Raw genomic sequence first — 19,787 nt, 5'->3', positions numbered from 1 at the left:
GAACAAGCCAAACATAGTTATGTTCTAGTGCATCATTCATAGCTAGGAGTTTACATGGTATTGGTGCTTTGATCTCCCCACCATCATTAGTATTATTAGTGTACCTTATTCTATCCATGTCCATTTTTTCAAGGAGACCAACAAAATTAGTATGAGAACCAAGCATATTAAATTTAGCAAAGACCTTTCTAGCCTCTCTTGCTAGACCATCAAATTCTCTAAGAAGGGTTTCTAAAACAAAATCTTTCTTTTCCCCCTCTTCCAAATCACCAAGTGTAAGAAACATGTGTTGGATTATAGGATTGAGATTAACAAATTTAGTTTCCAACATGCGAACTAAAGCAAAGCAGCAGCAATTTCATAAGTAGGAGCAAGTTCTACCAAGTGTCTATCTTCAAAATCTTCAACGGTACTAACATGACTGAAAAATTCTTCTATATTGTTTCTCCCAATGATAGACCCGCGTCCTACCGGTATGTCTTTTGTGGTAAAATTAAAAGGAAACATGATGAAATAAGTAAAGTAAATGCAAGTAACTAATTTTTTTGTGTTTTTGATATAGCGTGCAAGACAGTAAATAAAGTAAAACTAGCAACTAATTTTTTTGTGTTTTGATATAATGCAGCAAACAAAGTAGTAAATAAAATAAAGCAAGACAAAAACAAAGTAAAGAGATTGAGAAGTGGAGACTCCCTTGCAGCGTGTCTTGATCTCCCCGGCAACGGCGCCGGAAAAAGAGCTTGATGGCGTGTAACTCACACGTTCGTTGGGAACCCCAAGAGGAAGGTATGATGCGCACAGCAGCAAGTTTTCCCTCGAAAGAAACCAAGGTTTATCGAACCAGGAGGAGCCAAGAAGCACGTTGAAGGTTGATGGCGGCGGGATGTAGTGCGGCGCAACACCGGAGATCCCGGCGCCAACGTGGAACCCGCACAACACAACCAAAGTACTTTGCCCCAACGAAACAGTGAGGTTGTCAATCTCACCGGCTTGCTGTAACAAAGGATTAACCGTATTGTGTGGAAGATGATTGTTTGCAAGAAAACAGTAAAGCAGGTATTGCAACAGATTTGTATTTCAGTATTAAAGAATGGACCGGGGTCCACAGTTCACTAGAGGTGTCTCTCCCATAAGATAAAAGCATGTTGGGTGAACAAATTACAGTCGGGCAATTGACAAATAGAGAGAGCATAACAATGCACATACATGTCATGATAAGTATAGTGAGATTTAATTGGGCATTACGACAAAGTACATAGACCGCCATCCAACCGCATCTATGCCTAAAAAGTCCACCTTCGAGTTATCGTCCGAACCCCTTCCGGTATTAAGTTGCAAAGCAACGGACAATTGCATTAAGTATGGTGCGTAATGTAATCAACAACTACATCCTCGGACATAGCGCCAATGTTTTATCCCTAGTGGCAACAACACAACACAACCTTAGAACTTTCTGTCATCTGTCCCAGTGTCAATGCGGGCATGAACCCACTATCGAGCATAAATACTCCCTCTTGGAGTTAAGAGCAAAAACTTGGCCGAGCCTCTACTAATAACGGAGAGCATGCAAGATCATAAACAACACATATGTAATAACTTGATAATTAACATAACATGGTATTCTCTATCCATCGGATCCCGACAAACACAACATAGAGTATTACGGATAGATGATCTTGATCATGTTAGGCAGCTCACAAGATCCAACAATGAAGCACAATGAGGAGAAGACAACCATCTAGCTACTGCTATGGACCCATAGTCCAGGGGTGAACTACTCACTCATCACTCCGGAGGCGACCATGGCGGTGTAGAGTCCTCCGGGAGATGAATCCCCTCTCCGGCGAGGTGCCGGAGGAGATCTCCGGAATCCCCCGAGATGGGATTGGCGGCGGCGGCGTCTCCGGGAAGGTTTTCCGTATCGTGGTTTTTCCGCATCAGGGGTTTCGCGACGGAGGCTTTAAGTAGGCGGAAGGGCAGAGTCGGAGGGCTGACGAGGGGCCCACACCATAGGGCGGCGCGGGCCCCCTTGGCCGCGCGGCCCTATGGTGGCGGCGCCTCGTCGCCCCACTTCGTATCCCTTTCGGTCTTCCGGAAGGTTCGTGGAAAAATAGGCCCACGGGTCTTGATTTCGTCCAATTCCGAGAATATTTCGTTACTAGGATTTACTGAAACCAAAAACAGCGAGAAAACAGCAAGTGGCACTTCGGCATCTTGTTAATAGGTTAGTTCCAGAAAATGCACGAATATGACATAAAGTGTGCATAAAACATGTAGGTATCATCAATAATATGGCATGGAACATAAGAAATTATCGATACGTCGGAGACGTATCAATCACCTGTGATCTTCGTGGATAAAAGAGATGGTGGTAGAAGGATGTGCGGAGACTACAGGAATTTGAACAACGTCACAATCAAGAACAAGTATCCACTTCCAAGAATACAAGATCTATTTGACCAAGTTAGAGGCGCGGGAGTCTTTTCCAAAATTGATCTAAGATCCGGTTATCACCAGATAAAGATCAAGAAGGAAGACGTTCCAAAAACAGCCTTTGTCTCAAGGTATGGACATCATGAATATCTTGTAGTGCCTTTTGGATTAACCAATGCTCCAGCAATTTTCATGAATCTCATGAATAAGATCTTCATGCCATGTCTAGACAAGTTCGTCATCGTATTCATCGATGATATCTTGATCTATTCCGAAGATAAAACTGAACATGCTGAACATCTGAAGATAGTGTTGCAAACACTAAGAGAACATCAACTCTATGCCAAATTCAGCAAGTGTGAATTTTGGCTAGATCAAGTAGAATTTCTTGGTCATGTCATTAGCAAAGATGGAATAGCTGTTAACCCGAGCAAGGTAGCAGCAGTTTTAGAATGGGAAGCACCCAAGACTGTCAAGGAAATCCGAGGATTCCTAGGAATGGCAGGATACTATCGGAGATTTATTGAAGGATTCTCCAAGATAGCAGGACCAATGACGAAGCTGTTAAGGAAGAACACACCATTCGTGTGGTCAGAGGAGTGTGAGAAGGGTTTTCAAACTCTGAAAGAGAAACTCACCACGGCACCGGTGTTAGCAGTTCCTGAAGTTGGCAAGGATTACACCGTGTACTGTGACGCATCCAAGCATGGATTGGGTTGTGTACTCATGCAGGATCGGAAAGTAATATCTTATGGATCAAGGCAAATCAGACCTCACGAAGTGAACTATCCAACACATGACTTAGAATTAGCAGCAGTTGTATTTGCATTGAAAACTTGGAGACATTTTCTCTATGGAGCCAAGTGTGAGCTCTATACGGATCATAAAAGTCTCAAATACTTCTTCACTCAGAAGGAACTCAATATGAGGCAGAAGAGATGGCTAGAATTAATCAAGGATTATGATTTGACCATCAATTATACTCCAGGAAAGGCTAATGTTGTAGCAGATGCTTTGAGTAGGAAGAGCACTGGAGGAGTGGAACAAGAGTTATCACCGGAGTTGAGGAAGGAAATAAGCCAAGCCCAAATACAACTTTGGGAGAAGGAAGCTCATGAAGGACTATCGGCTTTACAAGTAGCCGATGAGATAAATGTCAACCCGAAGAATGAGATAATGATGGGTCAGGTTGGACGATCCATTCATCATGGAGGAGATGAGAAGGATAGATGAAGGAAGACCATCGGAATTTCACCGAGGAGAATCGGGATCACTATGGTTTCGGAAGAGGATTTGCGTTCCGGATATTGCTGAAATCAAGGAAGTAATACTCCGGGAAGCCCATCAAACACCATACTCCATTCATCCAGGAAGTACAAAGATGTACATGGATCTAAAGGAGCTATTCTGGTGGAACAACATGAAGAGAGAGATAGCACAATATGTGGCGGAATGCCATACCTGCCAAAGGGTGAAGGCTGAACACCAGAGTCCGGCAGGGAAATTACAACCTTTACCCATTCCAGAATGGAAATGGGAGGAGATAGGAATGGATTTCATCACCGGACTACCCATGACCAATAAAAAGAAGGACATGATATGGGTAATCGTGGACCGGTTGATGAAAAGCGCACACTTTTTAGCGGTAAACCAGCAAGATAAAGGAGAGAAACTCATCGATCTTTACATCAAAGAGATCGTGAGTAAACATGGAGTGCCCAAGAAGATCGTGTCAGATCGAGGATCCGTGTTCACGTCAGTATTCTGGAAGCAACTACACGAAGCTTTAGGATCCAAATTGGACTATAGCACCGCCTATCATCCTCAGACAGGTGGACAAACGGAGAGAACTAATCAGATCCTAGAGGATATGCTTAGGGCTTGTGCCCTAGACTTCGGAGGATCATGGGAGGAGCACTTGCCACTAACAGAGTTTTCATACAATAATAGTTATCAAAGCAGCATCAAGATGGCACCGTTCGAAGCTTTGTACGGAAGGAAGTGTAGATCACCCATATGCTGGTATGAAGCTGGAGCAAGCAAGGAGTTTAATCCTGATTATGTCAAGGAAAAGCAACAAATTATTGACATCATAAGAGATAGGTTGAAGATAGCTCAAAGTCGGCAAAAGAGTTACGCCGATCAGAAGAGAAGAACATGGGAGCCACAAGTTGGAGACATGGTATATCTCAAGGTGAGCCCGATGAAAGGACTTCAGAGATTTGGAGTAACAGGAAAGTTAAGCCCTAGGTACATCGGACCTTTCAAGATTCTGAGTCAAAACCGAGGGTTAGCTTTTGAATTGGAACTACCGGAAAGGTTATCCCAAGTTCACAACGTATTCCATGTGTCACAACTTAGAAAGTGTTTGAAAACCCCAGATGAGCCAGTATCACATGAAGAGCTCGAGTTACAACCAGATTTAACATACATCGAGAAGCCAGCGAAGATTCTCGAGGAGAACTGGAAACAACTCAGGAATCGAGCCATAAAATACTGCAAGATACAATGGAAGCATCATCCCGAGAGGGAAGCCACTCGGGAAAAGGAGGAAGACCCGAGGAAAACATACCCGAATTCTTCGGGTATTACCACCACAACTTCGGGACGAAGTTTTCTTTAAGGGGAAAGACCGTAATGTCCCAGGTTTAGAGACGATCGAGGGGTAGATTTTAGAAAGGGATGTGCATTGCATTGCAAATTTCGGGGAAATTTCGCGCTTTTAAACAAAAACCGCATCGAGGGGGACAAGTTTCTCTCTCGACACCTTACAGGGTTAGGGTTTCGAGAGTGCGACAAACCTGTTCCTTATTCAACTAAACTAGGGTTTTGAGAAGAGAGGGGAGAGTTTGCATCACAAATTTAAGTTGCATGATTGAATTCAAATTTAAGTTGCATGATTGAATTCAAACCTAAGTTGAATTTGAATTTCAAATTCAAACATTAAATAAATATCTCATAATCCAAATTGTGAGGAAATTCATTAAGTAAATAATAATAATTCACATAATGAAATATACAAATAATAAATAAAGCTCATTAGAGAAAACCTTGAGCTTTATTGATAATCACACAAAATACAATGTCAATTACAATATCCAGAAATGAAATATGAACTTACAACACATTACATGAATTGAAGAAATAGAAAAAGAAAGAGGAAAATTACAAATAAATGAAATATCCTAAACTACAAGATAATCTTGAGCTTGATGATCTTCATGTCCATTTGATCATCATTTTGACCCCGCACACAAACACAAAGAAAATAAAACAAGTGTTATGCCAAGTGGCATAGCCACTTGGCAGAGTTAGAAAGAAAGGAAATTGAGCGAGATATGATCAACTCTCGCCGAAGCTGATCTTTCCACAGAGCACAAGTCCCAAGTCTGGATTCACATACACACAACCAGGCAAGCACACAATGCTTGTGTGCATGCTCAACGAGCACACCAGGGTTGCCGCATGCTCTCCACACACATAGTGACCAGGGGAGGAGTACAACATGGTCGTCGACCATAAAGGAAAGGGAGAGGGCAAGTATAAAGGGTTTTTCGAAGCAAACCCTAACCATTGCATCGACAACGAGCCTCACGAGGGTAAGTCACAAGAACACAAGAACAGCTTGAACAGCCACTGCTGTTCAACACATCTTCACCACCACAACAAATAACCAAGTAGCATCAAGCTCACAAGGAGGAGCAGGGCAAGCCAAACAAACCACCAGAAGCAAAACCTCTACACCAACACCCGATTTCTAGGAGCTGGAGTGAGGTATAACTATAATCTTGAACATACCAGCTGGTTTTGTTCATAAATTGGACATGCATGATCTCAAGCACACCAAAAGGGTAGGAAGCCCTGTTTGTGTCATCATATGGCTATCTAGCCATTTGGTACAAGCAAACATAGAAAAAGCCAGTAGGAAATTATCCAGGGAACACTGGTTGTGTCCACACAGGGACACAATCAGAGAAATCCAACATGGATTTAATCCCTAGCTAGCTACACAAGTTCACTTGACAACCTATAGCTAGCTAAACCATCAGACAGATAGACAATCAAGTGTCTATACATGTTTGTCAACATTAAAAGTATCTGGCAACCAAATATGGTTTAACCAGAAAGCATTTGTCCATACACATCAAGACAACTAAGGTGGGAGCTTCCTGAACAGCAAATTTTTTTTTGCTGTTGAGGCCACCTCAAGCACAAAACCATCAAGACAGAAAGCATATCATTACCCAGAAGGGTTCAAATGGAGCTAGGGTCCCCAATAAATGATTTGCATCCCTCTAGCTCTACCAAATACACTGTTATGATCATCACTGCAGGGCAGTTCACATCATTTATCTCTTTAAGCAATCAGAATTACACAGATAAATGAAATAATCAAGCTACTTATGCACAGAGTCTTGCTGATGATCCAATGGATCATTGCAAGCATCCACTGATGCTTGGACAAGCACTAGCATACACAGGCCAAGCCTGTGTAATATACACACAGCACAGAGTGGACCACAGTAAGGCACAAACAACAAAGAGCAGTTTCTACAAGCAACTGGTGATCATATGACCACCAGAAGCTTGCAAGAGCATGCTACAGCATGCTAGACATCAATTATAGCACCAACACATGGCCAGACTATTAAATTAGCCACAGAACAAGGACAATAGCATAGCAGATAATCAAAAGTATGACATATAATTATATGCAGAAGCACACCATCAAGGGATGGTGTTGTCAAGCCCACCAGCATGCTCAAGGGAACATATCTATGAATTATAGCACATTGAAGAGCACCCAAGGGCACTGGCTCTTGCAAACTTACAAGGATTGCACACTGCAATCAAGCCAGGGCAACATATATGAACACACTTGAGTAATTGGCAAGTATAGCATCAAGAATAGAGACATAGGGAAGCAAGACAGACAAGCACAAGCATAGATACGTAAGAAATGGCCATGGTAGCAAGACAAGCAGCAGCATATGCATAAGCGATAGAGCAACCGCACCATGACACAGACAGCACGACAACGCAGCAACAACATCACGGCACGGCCACAACTCTATGAGTAGAGGCAGGCCAGTGACCAAGCTAGGAGAAGGAGGAGAAGAAACAGAACACGTAGAGAAGAAGAGGTGGCGCACTTACCATGGTCAAGTAGACATGCTCGGCCATGGCGGCCACGGCGGCACACGCCAGAGCGCGGCGGCGCCAGGCCAAGCCAGGCCATGGTGGCACCACGGCACCACCCGCACCACAGCGACGAAGCCAGGGCGGCGTCCGAGTACCAGGAGCACCAGGAACGCCGGGATCGAGCAGATCCCGTAACCCTAGCACCAGAGGGGGTCGAGGACGAGAGCAGCAGGTCACCCGCGTCAAATCGACGCGGATAAGATTGACCGCCGTCGTGGGGCGCGTCGATTGCGCACCATGGCGGGGGCCAGGTCCGGCGGAGCTCGCCGGAAACGAGCGGCGACTGCGGAGGCGACGCGGGTCGCCAGAGCAGGTTAGGGTTAGGGTTCGGTCGCGCGTGAGGGGAAGAGAGAGGAGTGGGGCTGGTCGAGCCGGACCAGGCCGGTCGGTTCGACCTAACCCACTGGGTTGCACCGACAGGTGGGCCCAGGGGTGTTTGTGTCTTTTCACAAACAAATAAAAAAATGCTGAAACTTTGAAAAATCATAGAAAATTATTAATAGCTCTAAAAAAATAATTAAAAATATGAAAATCACTCAGCATAAAATTCTCTATCATAATGAATTATGAAATAGAATTTTAAAGACAAATATGACTAAGCCCTAGTATAATGATTAAAATTAATCATTTAAGCCACACTTTATATTTTTAATGTTAAAAATAAGTCCATAAATATTATTGGACATTCAAAACACCTTGACAACATTTCAAGGTTGTATTATACCCTAAATAGAGTATCCCTAAACTGTTCGTAGTATTAACCTTCCACATAAATTAATAAAACACCAGAAAGGGGGGGGGAACAACCCTAAAAGCTGAATCATGCATAATTGCTTCTTTAACCATTGCCCTTATCGGACAATGATGCTATTTTTCAGAAACAGAGGACAAGGGTCAGTCCACACCATCCAACTGCAAAACTTTGCAGTGTTCAGGCAAGTTCATCGCTTGCTCATGTCATTTAAGTATCTTTATCAAATTACTTGCAAAGTACTATAATTATCATTATTGCATAAAACCAAAACCACTACTTTCATAACTATGAATATGACTATGTGGTGGGCAATGGAACCATGGATTGTGTTGATATGGTGGAGGTTCCATTGCAAGGGTTTATATCCATCTAGGATTAAACAACAAATGTCGTCCGAGTGATTCTTGTGCCGTAATACCCGTGTTAACCATAAGATCCGGAGTGGGACGGAGTAGTCAAAAGTGTTTCCACCTCTCGTTCATCAACGGATGCGCTTTACCGTAGTACACTTGTAATCCAAGGGGGCAAGTCGGTGAGGCCGGGGAGTCCTAAGTCCCCACGGCATTGTCCGTAGTACACTTGTCGCCCGAAGGAGCAAGCGGTGAGGGCCGGGGAGTCCTAAGTCCCCACGGTATTGCGGTCTAGGATGGGTTGCAGCTACCAGCATAGGAATGTATGGTAGAGCCCCGCATTGACGTCGTGGTCGGGGTCCACCCTGAAATCTACGGGAATAATGGGACCGGCGTGGACCCAGGGTCGGGGCATGCAACAAAGGGTGGGTGTTCGAGGTAGCGGAGGAACATGATTGGCTAGACCTTATACCGGGCCTCACACCGTAGGAAGTGTGGACGGGAAAGCTGCCCGGTTGGCACCAAGGTTAAGATCTCTTATGGGTAAAGCAACACACCTCTGCAGAGTGTAAAGAACCGTGACCTGTCACTCCCTGTTCCGGTATGAACTACGAACGCGGCCGGAAAGGAGCTCCATGAAGTTCTAGTAAACCGGTGAAGGCTGACGGACATAGCTCTTTGAAAGTCACCAACGGTTGGATTTTGAGAGGGGGTATTTATACCCCCCTTCTTCTACCTTCCTCCTTGCTCAATCATTGGAAAAATTCTGCCAAGCCTCACCACCATTAGAGCCACCTCAAGAACTCAAGATTTGCAAGATCTCCTCCCTCACCCAACCAAAACTCTTGATCTTTGGAGATTCGAAGGAGAAGACACCGATCTACATCCTCACCGAAGCGATTTACATTTCACCCTCATATGCTTGAGGGCCCTCTTGCTAGTGTTCCTCTTTGGATCCCTAGTTGATTGTTGTTGATTATTGTGTTGTTACAGATTTGGGAGCCTCCAATTTGGTTGTGGATGTGTGCCCCAAGAACCTTGTAAAGACCCGGTTTCCGCCTCGAGGAAATCCCTTAGTGGAAGTGGGCTAGGCCTTTGTGGTGTTGCTCACAGGAGACCTGAGTGAAGCCTTCGTGGCTGTTGGTCTTGCTTTTGTAGCGACCACACTCCTCCAAACGTAGACGTACCTTCTTGCAAAGGAAGGGAACTACGGGAATCAACTCCGTGTCTCCGTGTGCTCCACTCTCGGTTACCTCTATCGTTTATCTCCTCTATCTATTGTGTAGCCATATCTTGCTTAGTCGCTGACCTTGTCATATAGGTAAATTCACATAGTTGCATATCTAGAGAATTTACCTTTGTGTCAAGCCTAAATTGAAAAAGAACTAAAAATTGGTTAGCACCTATTCACCCCCCCCTATAGGTGCGACATACGATCATTTCATGTTTGACGACACTTCGTGTCGTAGGCACTAGCATGGGGACACCAGCAACGAACGTCAACGCCGATGAGTAGGTTTTCGGATGTTTTTTCTTTGCACCAAAACTTGTAATGGCCAATTGGAGCCACTAGGTTAGGTTTCTGGATGTTCTTTCTCTGCAACGATGAAGGCGGCCCCCCTATTTTGGGTGATTGAGTGTTCTTTTTTCGCAGCGAAGAAGGCGAGGGCCATCACCAACCTCTAGTATAGGTCTAATTTGCAATCATGTAAAGTGAAACCTATGTAATATTTCTATCTCAAAATGAAGCCTATGTAACATTTCTATCTCAAAATGCAAAATGAAGCATATGTAAAATATTTCTATCTCAATAAAAATGCATATTTACTATTTCTATCTCAATAAAAAAAATATTTTTTTAAGAATTTTTTATTTGGGGTTGTCGGGTGTGTGCAACCGCTCCCCAAATTGGAGAGCAGGTCGGACACCCAATAGTGCGATGCCGGTACCACCGCTAAGGGCATCTCCAGCGGGCCGCCGTATTTCGGACGGTCAAAATGTGCGAGAGCGTCTATTTGCGTCGGCCCGCGGACGCCAAAATGGTTGTGCATCCGTTTGCGTCGGGGTGGCTCCAGCGGGCTGACGCATTTCCGGCGCGGACCAGTTTAGTTTCAGAAAATTCAGAAAAGAGGCTATAGCCTTAAATTAGCTCAAATTTGCACGTAATTATAGCCTAAAATTAGGTCAAATTAAGGTTTGAAATAAGTTCATCGCACTTTGCACATGGTACGGCGCAAAGTGGAGTCCAAAAGGGGCACAACAAGGCCTGAAGAGCATATGAAGTCCAAAAGGAGGCCATGGTGCTAGACATGGGCGCCGCTGATCAGGCGTCTCGCGCGCGCCGGTCGGCTTTTAGCTGCATCTGCCATGCCTGCTAGCTGGCCTGCAGGTTGGCGGCTGCTGCATTCCTCTCCTTCTAGTTCCTGCGCCGGCCACGACGCTTCGCGGCCTTGACGCCTTTCTCCTCCTTGGACAACACCTTCTTTGCCGCCTTTGGCTTAGCGTCTCTGCCGCCGGTGGTGGCCCGCTTTGCTTCCGTCGGAGCTGCGGCCTCCATTGTGGCTATGGTCGTGTCTATGGGGGAGTCTGGGGCGGCGGCGGGTGCGAGGGTTACCTCGGAATCCATGGTGGTGGCTGTGGCGGTGAGGACGCTCATCGCTTCTGAACTGCTAGCGCCGGTCTACTTTGATTTTTTGCGCGGGGAATGACCACTGGCGGGAATGTTATCGACCTCCCTGTCACTGACACGCGGGTCCTACGTAAGTTTTGGCGGACAGTCGGCATGACCACGGAGCGTCCGTGGAGACGCAAACATGATGCATATTTGGGCTAGGTTGCGTCGCCGCGGACGATCCGGTCACTTTACATCACCCCACTGGAGCAGGACCTAGACGAATTTTTTGTCACGACGAACGCGAACGATCGCTCAGCGTCCGTTTGCGTCTCCCCGTTGGAGATGCCAACGCTTATTAGGACGCGTCGATGCGGGTGAAAATGTTCTTAGGTGGTTGTGCACTTGTACTGGGGGAAAAGAAACATAGCGCTTCCATGGCTGGTGTCCTGATCTGTATTGTAGCCTCCCATTGCTCGTGCCCTCAGGACTCAGGAGTATGTATACTCGTTGAAGTACGTCGTTAGCACTCGCAAACGTGTCGATAGGCAGACTGTCGTTAATTTGACGGTCCATATTGTTTTGTCAGTTCGCTCGTACCTGACAGAGTGATAGAGGAAAGGAAGCAGTGATGCTCCTCTGCGGCGAAAATATAAAAGGAAAAAAGAAGCTAGCGCAGGAGCCACAGTGAAACCAGCTCAACTTGCACGAGTGTGATGACTGATCACTGATGAGCTAGCTGGCCGAGAAAAGCCAAGAACCTTTTCCCCGTGCAAAAAACCCCGTCACGTGTCGCCGCCTCGGCTTCGGCCGTCCGTTTTGTATCTCAGCAGCTCGCCCGACCCCGACACGCGCGCACCACAGGTGAAGTATCCCCTCCTCATAAGATCTCGCGCCCCCATTCCCCGACTCCCACTCAACAGCTCACTCTCTCTCCGTCCTCTCTGCGCCGCGCCGGACCATCATCCCTCGCGGCGTCCGCATTGCCATCGTGATGGCGTCGCACGCGCTCCGCCTCCGTCCGCTGCTCTCCACCGCGCGCCCCACGCCCCCGCCGCCGCGCGCCGCCACCGCCGGGCGCCGCTCCTCGTTCGTCATAGTCCGGTGCTCCGCCGCACAGGCGCTCAAGGTACGGTCCCATACTATGTCCCCTTCCTCTCCCCTTTGGGTTCACGCACATGCAGCGTTTCTAGCCGGGCGCGTGCGGTTTCGGGTGGTGGAATGGAACCATGCCGCTCGTCGGGTCCGCACTACAGGGTATCCCTTCACGCGGCTCAATTGCGGCTCAATTGCGGCCCCAGTTCTTTTTCTCCCCATGATTTGGGTCACCAATGCTTCTCCCCGTCGCCCGGTATCAGCGTTATCTTGGCGTGGATTTCTTCTGCTGCGATCCGGAATTTGCACTTGTTTCTCGGGACCTCTCGCGCGCGTGGATAGCAACTGCCCTTTGGGCGCTCTTGGATGATCGATTATCTATCTGCTTGCCTGTCCATTTATGTTTTCTCTGTTATTTATTATGCTTGTGTTATGAGTACTACTACTACATGTGTTCGCAGTCTACTGTTGGGCGGTGACCAATGCTGTTGTTATTCGTGCGAATTTGGGGATTTTCAACTTGACAATTACTAGAGTACGTGTTTAGTTGAAACAGTATCATGGAACGATGGTAATCCTCTCTGCAGATCAAGTCGATTCCCACCAAGCCGGTCGAGGGGCAGAAGACCGGAACTAGCGGATTGAGGAAAAAGGTACGCCTTCTTCTGTTTCAGAATCCTGCAGGTTTCAGCAGGCTAATTTGCTTGGAAATGTTGCTTGTATAATTCCTCAAGTAACAAGTCCATATCAACCTCAAAGATCCCGAAATCAATGTGCACTTAGCTTAGCCAGTGTTCAGTAACATATCAACATCATGAGCCTGCCTTCGTCTTCTACTTCCATATAATGCAACGCTAGTGTAGAGCTTCCTTCCCATGTGATGCACGTAAACCCCAACCCAATGTGTCAAAAATCACTACTCAATCTTGGTTAGTGTTGCTCAAGGGTGAGAATGGTTTCGGTAGTAGAAGGGAGATAAGTCAATGGCTTCGACTGAATCTGTTTTCTGAGGAGTTGAGGGGTGTAAACTCGACTTGTTCCATACTTTCCATCTCTTAATCAACTCGTTGTTTGCTGGCCTATCAGGTCAAAGTGTTCCAGGAGGAGAACTACCTCGCCAACTGGATTCAGGTGTGTACGCCCCCTTGCACATATTAAATGTTACTCTATTCTTTGCAAGATCACTTATGAACATTCAGTCAGAGTGATTTCTCCATTTCTTGTGGTGTCAAGGCTCTGTTCAATTCATTGCCACCGGAGGATTATGTGGGTAAAACCCTTGTACTTGGGGGTGATGGACGGTACTTCAATGTGGAGGCTGCTCAGGTGCTGCTAGAAATGAAACAGTCGTTAACATGTGTTTGCGCGACATTTGCTTGTGCATATGATATATTTTCCGTTTTAATGTAGATTATCATAAAGGTTGCGGCTGGAAACGGTGTTGGGAAGATCCTTGTCGGCAGGTGAGTAATAAGTAGCTGACCTGCTTGGCTTAAGGGGGTGCTATAGTAACTTCTAGAAGTAGGAGTATTTGTTGAACTAGTAGTCCAATGAATTGGGTAGCCTTATTGCCCTTGGCATGCTAATTGTACTTTACCAGATGCAAATACATAAAACAAAAATAACCATACTATGTTACAAAAGCTCAACCTGTTTGTTGGCCACTTGAGTTGGCCTGCTGTGACATGTTATTTGCGATGGATACTTTGTATCATATACAAATGTGTCATCTTGTTTGTAGGCATGGTCTGCTGTCAACGCCTGCTGTATCTGCTGTAATTCGTAAAAGAAAAGTATGTCTATTATCTCACTCCGCTCATTCTGTGCATCACCACCTGTTTCATCTATCTTTTATTAGTTGCAGTTTTCATTTTTCGTCAGGCTAGCGGTGGCTTTGTCATGAGTGCAAGTCATAATCCAGGTGGACCAGACAACGATTGGGGTATAAAGGTGAAAAAAAATGGAGATCTCTTTCGCTGATTGAGAAATTATATTTACTTTTAGCAGAAAATGGCATGTAGGGTTTGAGGAAATAGTATGAAAGAAATACTTTTCTATTTCGAGAAATTAAGGTATGAGTAGCATGTCTGAGTAGACTTTTAAGGAGTGAAATACCATGGAGAAAATCAGACATATGTATTTCTGTTTATGGTTGTATTTGTGAACATATATTTTTCCTGCCTTTGAGTCTTGGTTGAAAATGAAAGAAAGGGCTATTCTGTATTTTAGTTCGGTTCAACAATTATTTTGTGTGCAGACGTAATTTCATGTCGTATATTTGTTAAATCTCTGGTAAATTGAATAGTTGGCAACATGGCTATGCATGCTTTAACAAGTATTTTGCAAAATCAAACTGTCAATATGTGATATATTCAAATGATACACTTTCGTGTGTCAAATAGGTGACATACTCCGCTATCCTAATGTAGTGTTCTCTTGCAGTTTAATTATAGCAGTGGGCAACCAGCACCAGAGACCATTACTGACCAAATATATGGGAACACACTTTCGGTATGAAGCTTTAATATCCTTTTATTAGGTTATTGTTCATTATATTCCATAGACCTATTGCTTCTTTCCTGTTGTCTTGTTCCTCTTAATCAATGGAAATCTTCTGCTACAGATTTCTGAAATAAAAACAGCAGATATTCCTGATGTTGATTTGGCCGCTCTTGGAGTCACAAGTTATGATGATTTCACTGTAGAAGTGATAGATCCTGTTTCAGACTACCTTGAATTAATGGAGGTATATGATGATATTAATATAACACTAATAATTATTTTCTTACTCAAGTGATATTATGTTTTTGTCTTGCAGAATGTGTTTGACTTCCAACTTATCAAGGATCTTCTTTCTCGTCCTGATTTCAGGTCCTGTGGATTTCGTTTTCTCTCTTACAAGTGTTCATTTCTTCGAGAATATAACTACTACACCCTTATAATCTGCATATTGTCATTGGCTGATATTTAAGGATAACTTGACACATTGTTTTTTAAATCTTCTCAAGAATGTTATTTATTCAAGGAATGTACAACAAACTAAAAGCCTGCAACTAAATAGTACCGCTTTTGAGTTTTCAAGGCCACCATACCTGTGGTTTCTGCTAACCCTTGCTGATTCCGTATTTGTCTTGGTCATGTTGGTAGCAGTTGCAATAACTCTCTTAACATCTGTATCTTAACCACATTCTGTAATTTAATGTTCTTGGGTTAATGAATTGAGTACAATAATCACAATTGATCATTTACCATGATTTTCAGATTCGTATTTGATGCCATGCACGCAGTAACTGGTGCATATGCGGGACCCATTTTTGTCGAGAAACTTGGAGCTGATGCGGTGACATATCCATTACTTCAGATGAAAATTTGAATGGGTTTGAAGGAACATTTGATGTTGAATTTAAACTTGGTTTGCAGGATTGCATACTAAATGGAGTGCCTCTTGAAGATTTTGGAGATGGCCATCCTGATCCTAATTTAACGTATGTAATCCATCCAATCAAACCTTGCCGAATTTCCGTGTTACTATAGTTACTCATATTTTTCCACAGTTATGCCAAGGAGCTAGTTTTTATAATGTTCGGAAGCCGTGCACCTGACTTCGGTGCAGCAAGTGATGGTATGTTTAACTACTACCTAGTTTGTATGTTCTTACTACTGGATCTTCCAAATTTTAATTTACTTCGCACATATCATGTGCACTTTTAGCAACCAAAAGAGAAACGCCCATAAGTACTCCGACCCTTGTTCTTGATCATGAAGTAACTTTCCAGAGAATGACGACTTTTATGGCCATATACAGGGTAGTTGAGTAATTTACTCCAAGTCCCAAAGTTACTCGTCACTGTAAATATATAAGTTAATCATATAGTAAAATTTTACCAAGTTCTTTAATTACATATTGAGTCCTCATTTGATACTTTGTGTCTACTAATATTACCTCTTAATGTTCAGTTGAATTCCATAAGTGTACTATTCCGAACAGCGGAACTCCATTCAGTCATCTGTTTATTGTTGATTTTCTTCCTTTTATTTTCTGACCTTTCTTTTTTTTCGAGAAAACGCAAAGGACCTTTGCGTTTCATTTCATTGAAAAGGCAGAATATGATTTACAACCTCCGAGGAGGCGAGATACAACGAGGTGCAGGCTAACTTAGTGCACATCCCAGGTGGATGGCAAGACTACTCTAAGCCCTTTTGCGCCTGCTCTAGCCCACAGGTTGGCCTCGTCCTTGATCATGGAGACAAGGGTTTGGACAGAGGGCTGGCTTCCTTGGAAGATGCAGTCATTGCGGTGTTTCCAAAGCATCCAGGGGGTGAGTAGCGCTGCAGAGGCGAGACCCTTGCGCATCAGCTTGGGGGTTTGCTGTTTGGCTTGCACCCACCAATCCATGAGGGTGTCCTCGCCATTGGGTGCTCTTGCTGTCATCCTGAGCCAGGCGAGAACTTCATGCCAGGTGGTTTTGGCGAAAGGGCACTCTAGCATGAGGTGGTGCATGGTTTCTGGCGCCTGGTCACATAGAGGGCAGCGTGTGTGGTGTTGCAAGCCGTGTCTTGCAAGGCGGTCCGCTGTCCAGCACCTGTCCAGGTTGGCGAGCCAATGGAAGAATTTCACGCGCGGCGGTGCCCAAGTCTTCCAAATCAGCTTCCAAGAGTGGCAAGCTACCGATCCATGAAAGGTTGCCAGATATGCGGAACGGGCAGAGTAGCTTCCATCGTTAGTCCACCTCCAAATAAGCTGGTCCGGCTCGTCAGAAAGAGCGGTGCTCTGAATGTTCAGCCATAGCTGTAGATATTGCCAGATCTGACCTTTCTTTGTAATTTAAGGAAATAATTTATTATAAATAATTGCCAGATAACAATGATTTTTGCAGGCGATGGAGATCGAAACATGATTCTCGGAAAAAGGTTCTTTGTTACACCATCAGACTCTGTTGCGATGATCGCAGCCAATGCACAGGCGGCAATTCCTTATTTCCAGTCTGGCCTAAAAGTAATTAGATTCCACACTCTTGTTGTTTTCTCATTTCTCTACTAGCCTCGGAAAAGATAAGAATCTTCTTTAAGTTTGATTAATGACTTTTCTTTTAGGGACTTGCTAGATCAATGCCAACCAGTGGTGCTGCTGATCGTGTGGCTGAAAAATTAAATGTTCCATTTTTTGAGGTACTACTGTCTAAGAATCAAATGTGATAGACTATATTCAGATAGCCACATTTCTGTAGCTTCTACTGGAACATCTCAAACAATGTGGTGTCACTTCGTAGGTTCCAACAGGCTGGAAATTTTTTGCGAACCTAATGGATGCAGGAAAATTGTCTATATGTGGAGAAGAAAGTTTCGGGACAGGGTCAGATCACATCAGAGAGAAGGATGGCATCTGGTAAGAAGTAAATTGCTCATACATGGTTGTAACTTCCCCATGCATGGTTTTCACTTTTATTAGATATTCCAGATTCCCAGGTGTAACTTTCAAACAGATAATTAAATCTCTATAAGCAACTAATCAAACTCTTGATTAGCTGCTTGGAAAGGCTAAATTGCGGAAAAAATATAGTTGGCTTACATGTGAAATGCTTCATTTTTTCCTTGAATCCTTGATATCAACCAATAATACTCTTGGTGAACTCTTGACTTCCAGGGCTGTTCTGGCTTGGCTCAACATACTTGCGCATAGAAACAAGGATAAGAAGGTGGGGGAGAGACTTGTATCTGTGGAAGATGTAGCTAGGGAGCACTGGGCAACCTATGGCAGGAATTTCTTTTCCAGATATGATTATGAGGTATTTGATCAAATAGATTCCTGAAATTATATCCAGGGGGATACACCTTATGTGACAAATAAAATTTCTGGAACAACCCAGCCTGGAAAATCCCTTGATCACATGCTCTTCACTTTTAGGAGTGTGAATCCGAGAGTGCAAATAAGATGATGGAACACCTCAGAGATTTAATTTCGAAGAGCAGCCCTGGAGAGAAATTTGGTTGGTTATATTGCATTTTTTTTTATATAACTGTGCTCTTATTTCCTTTACAGATCAGAGTTTCGTCCAAACCTGATACCATTGATATTTTGATGCAGGAGATTACACCCTTCAGTTTGCTGATGATTTCAGTTACACTGACCCCGTAATCTTATATACTTTCCTTCTCTGCCTCCCTCTCTGCTTATGTGTAATAGTTACCACAAGCTTACATTTTCCCTTAATATTGCAGGTAGATGGTAGTAGTGTATCAAAACAGGGACTTCGATTTGTTTTCAGCGATGGATCAAGGATTATCTTCCGCCTATCGGTACAGGCACAACACTGAGTTTTTGAAGACTTCTTACTAATTAACACTTGATCCCAACGTTGTGATCTTGTAGGGAACTGGATCGGCTGGAGCAACGATCCGCCTGTACATTGAGCAATTCGAGTCCGATGCCTCGAAGCATGGCCTCGATGCTCAAATAGCTTTGAAGCCTTTAATAGGTAACTGCTATAACTCTTCTCCAGTGAACTATTCTGCATCTATTTTCTTGATTATGACCATATGCTAAACACATAATTTGTCCACTATTATTGATGCAGACCTAGCGTTGTCTATCTCGAAGCTAAAGGACTTCACCGGAAGAAACCAGCCAACTGTCATAACATAGAATAAACTTCCAGTGCTAGCGACTCCACCGTCTGTGTATTCGTTTTTTGCTTTTTTTTTAATGTCCTCCTTCCAATCACAAAAAATAACGGAGCCATAGCCCGAGTGTCGAGTTGAGTTGTTGATTTTTCCAATAAAGGGGTTGTTGATCCGGAGATATAAGAGTATTGAGTTGAGATGTTGATGGCGGACATGAAGAGTATTTTCTAACTAGAAGATTTAATATGATGGTTGCTATATTATGGATTAGAATCAGGGTTTTAAATTCCCCTTCTCTCCCGCTATTGATCTTCACACGGTACATATAGTGTCTGTATGTGTATAGTAATGCCTGTATACGGACCAGTATTTTTATACGGCTGTAACACATCAGTTAGTTCATGCCTCGGTATTGTGTGTATGCAGTTGGGTATTAGCACTTGGAAGAACTTGCAACTTTATGCATGGTGATTAGGGTACTAAATAGGTTTTTTTTAGAACAGCCTGCCAATCTTTTTATTCATTTGATATAATGTTTACAGGGATAGTAGCAGAATAAGGATTTACAAGCCATATAGGACGACCTGTTCCTAGATTTAAAACAAACTTGACAAGGTTGTGAGCTTCAAAGTTGGAAGCGCGACCTTCGAATGTGAATGTGCACTCCTGAAACTGTGCACTTCGACTTGCTATCTCTCTGATTATTGATCCACTTCTTTCT

At 44.1% G+C, this 19,787-nt stretch overlaps 1 protein-coding gene across 1 annotated transcript; it reads left to right on the top strand.

The window, feature by feature from the left end:
• Positions 1 to 12,329: 12,329 nt before the first annotated feature.
• Positions 12,330 to 19,352, top strand: LOC124649971 (phosphoglucomutase, chloroplastic). Its single transcript, XM_047189544.1, has 22 exons — positions 12,330 to 12,479; positions 13,033 to 13,098; positions 13,532 to 13,576; positions 13,679 to 13,771; positions 13,856 to 13,908; positions 14,187 to 14,238; positions 14,327 to 14,395; positions 14,888 to 14,956; positions 15,069 to 15,191; positions 15,264 to 15,316; positions 15,707 to 15,785; positions 15,866 to 15,930; positions 16,000 to 16,067; positions 17,323 to 17,441; positions 17,540 to 17,614; positions 17,716 to 17,831; positions 18,090 to 18,231; positions 18,351 to 18,432; positions 18,531 to 18,577; positions 18,665 to 18,742; positions 18,816 to 18,921; positions 19,021 to 19,352. The coding sequence occupies exons 1-22, from the start codon at positions 12,345 to 12,347 to the stop codon at positions 19,086 to 19,088; spliced, it is 1,803 nt and encodes a 600-aa protein (XP_047045500.1). The 5' UTR covers positions 12,330 to 12,344; the 3' UTR covers positions 19,089 to 19,352.
• Positions 19,353 to 19,787: the final 435 nt, after the last annotated feature.

Source organism: Lolium rigidum, chromosome 4 (genome assembly GCF_022539505.1).
Source record: "Lolium rigidum isolate FL_2022 chromosome 4, APGP_CSIRO_Lrig_0.1, whole genome shotgun sequence".
NCBI classification, from domain to species: domain Eukaryota; kingdom Viridiplantae; phylum Streptophyta; class Magnoliopsida; order Poales; family Poaceae; genus Lolium; species Lolium rigidum.
This window is presented reverse-complemented; position numbering and strand designations above follow the sequence as displayed.

Bases quoted from the DNA above. Each gene is read 5' to 3' on its own strand.
- LOC124649971 (XM_047189544.1), top strand. From the start codon at position 12,345: ATGGCGTCGCACGCGCTCCGCCTCCGTCCGCTGCTCTCCACCGCGCGC. The intron at 15,786-15,865 runs GTGACATATCCA...CTTGGTTTGCAG, and splicing joins AGAAACTTGGAGCTGATGCG to GATTGCATACTAAATGGAGT. The intron at 18,232-18,350 runs GTATTTGATCAA...CTTCACTTTTAG, and splicing joins TTTCCAGATATGATTATGAG to GAGTGTGAATCCGAGAGTGC.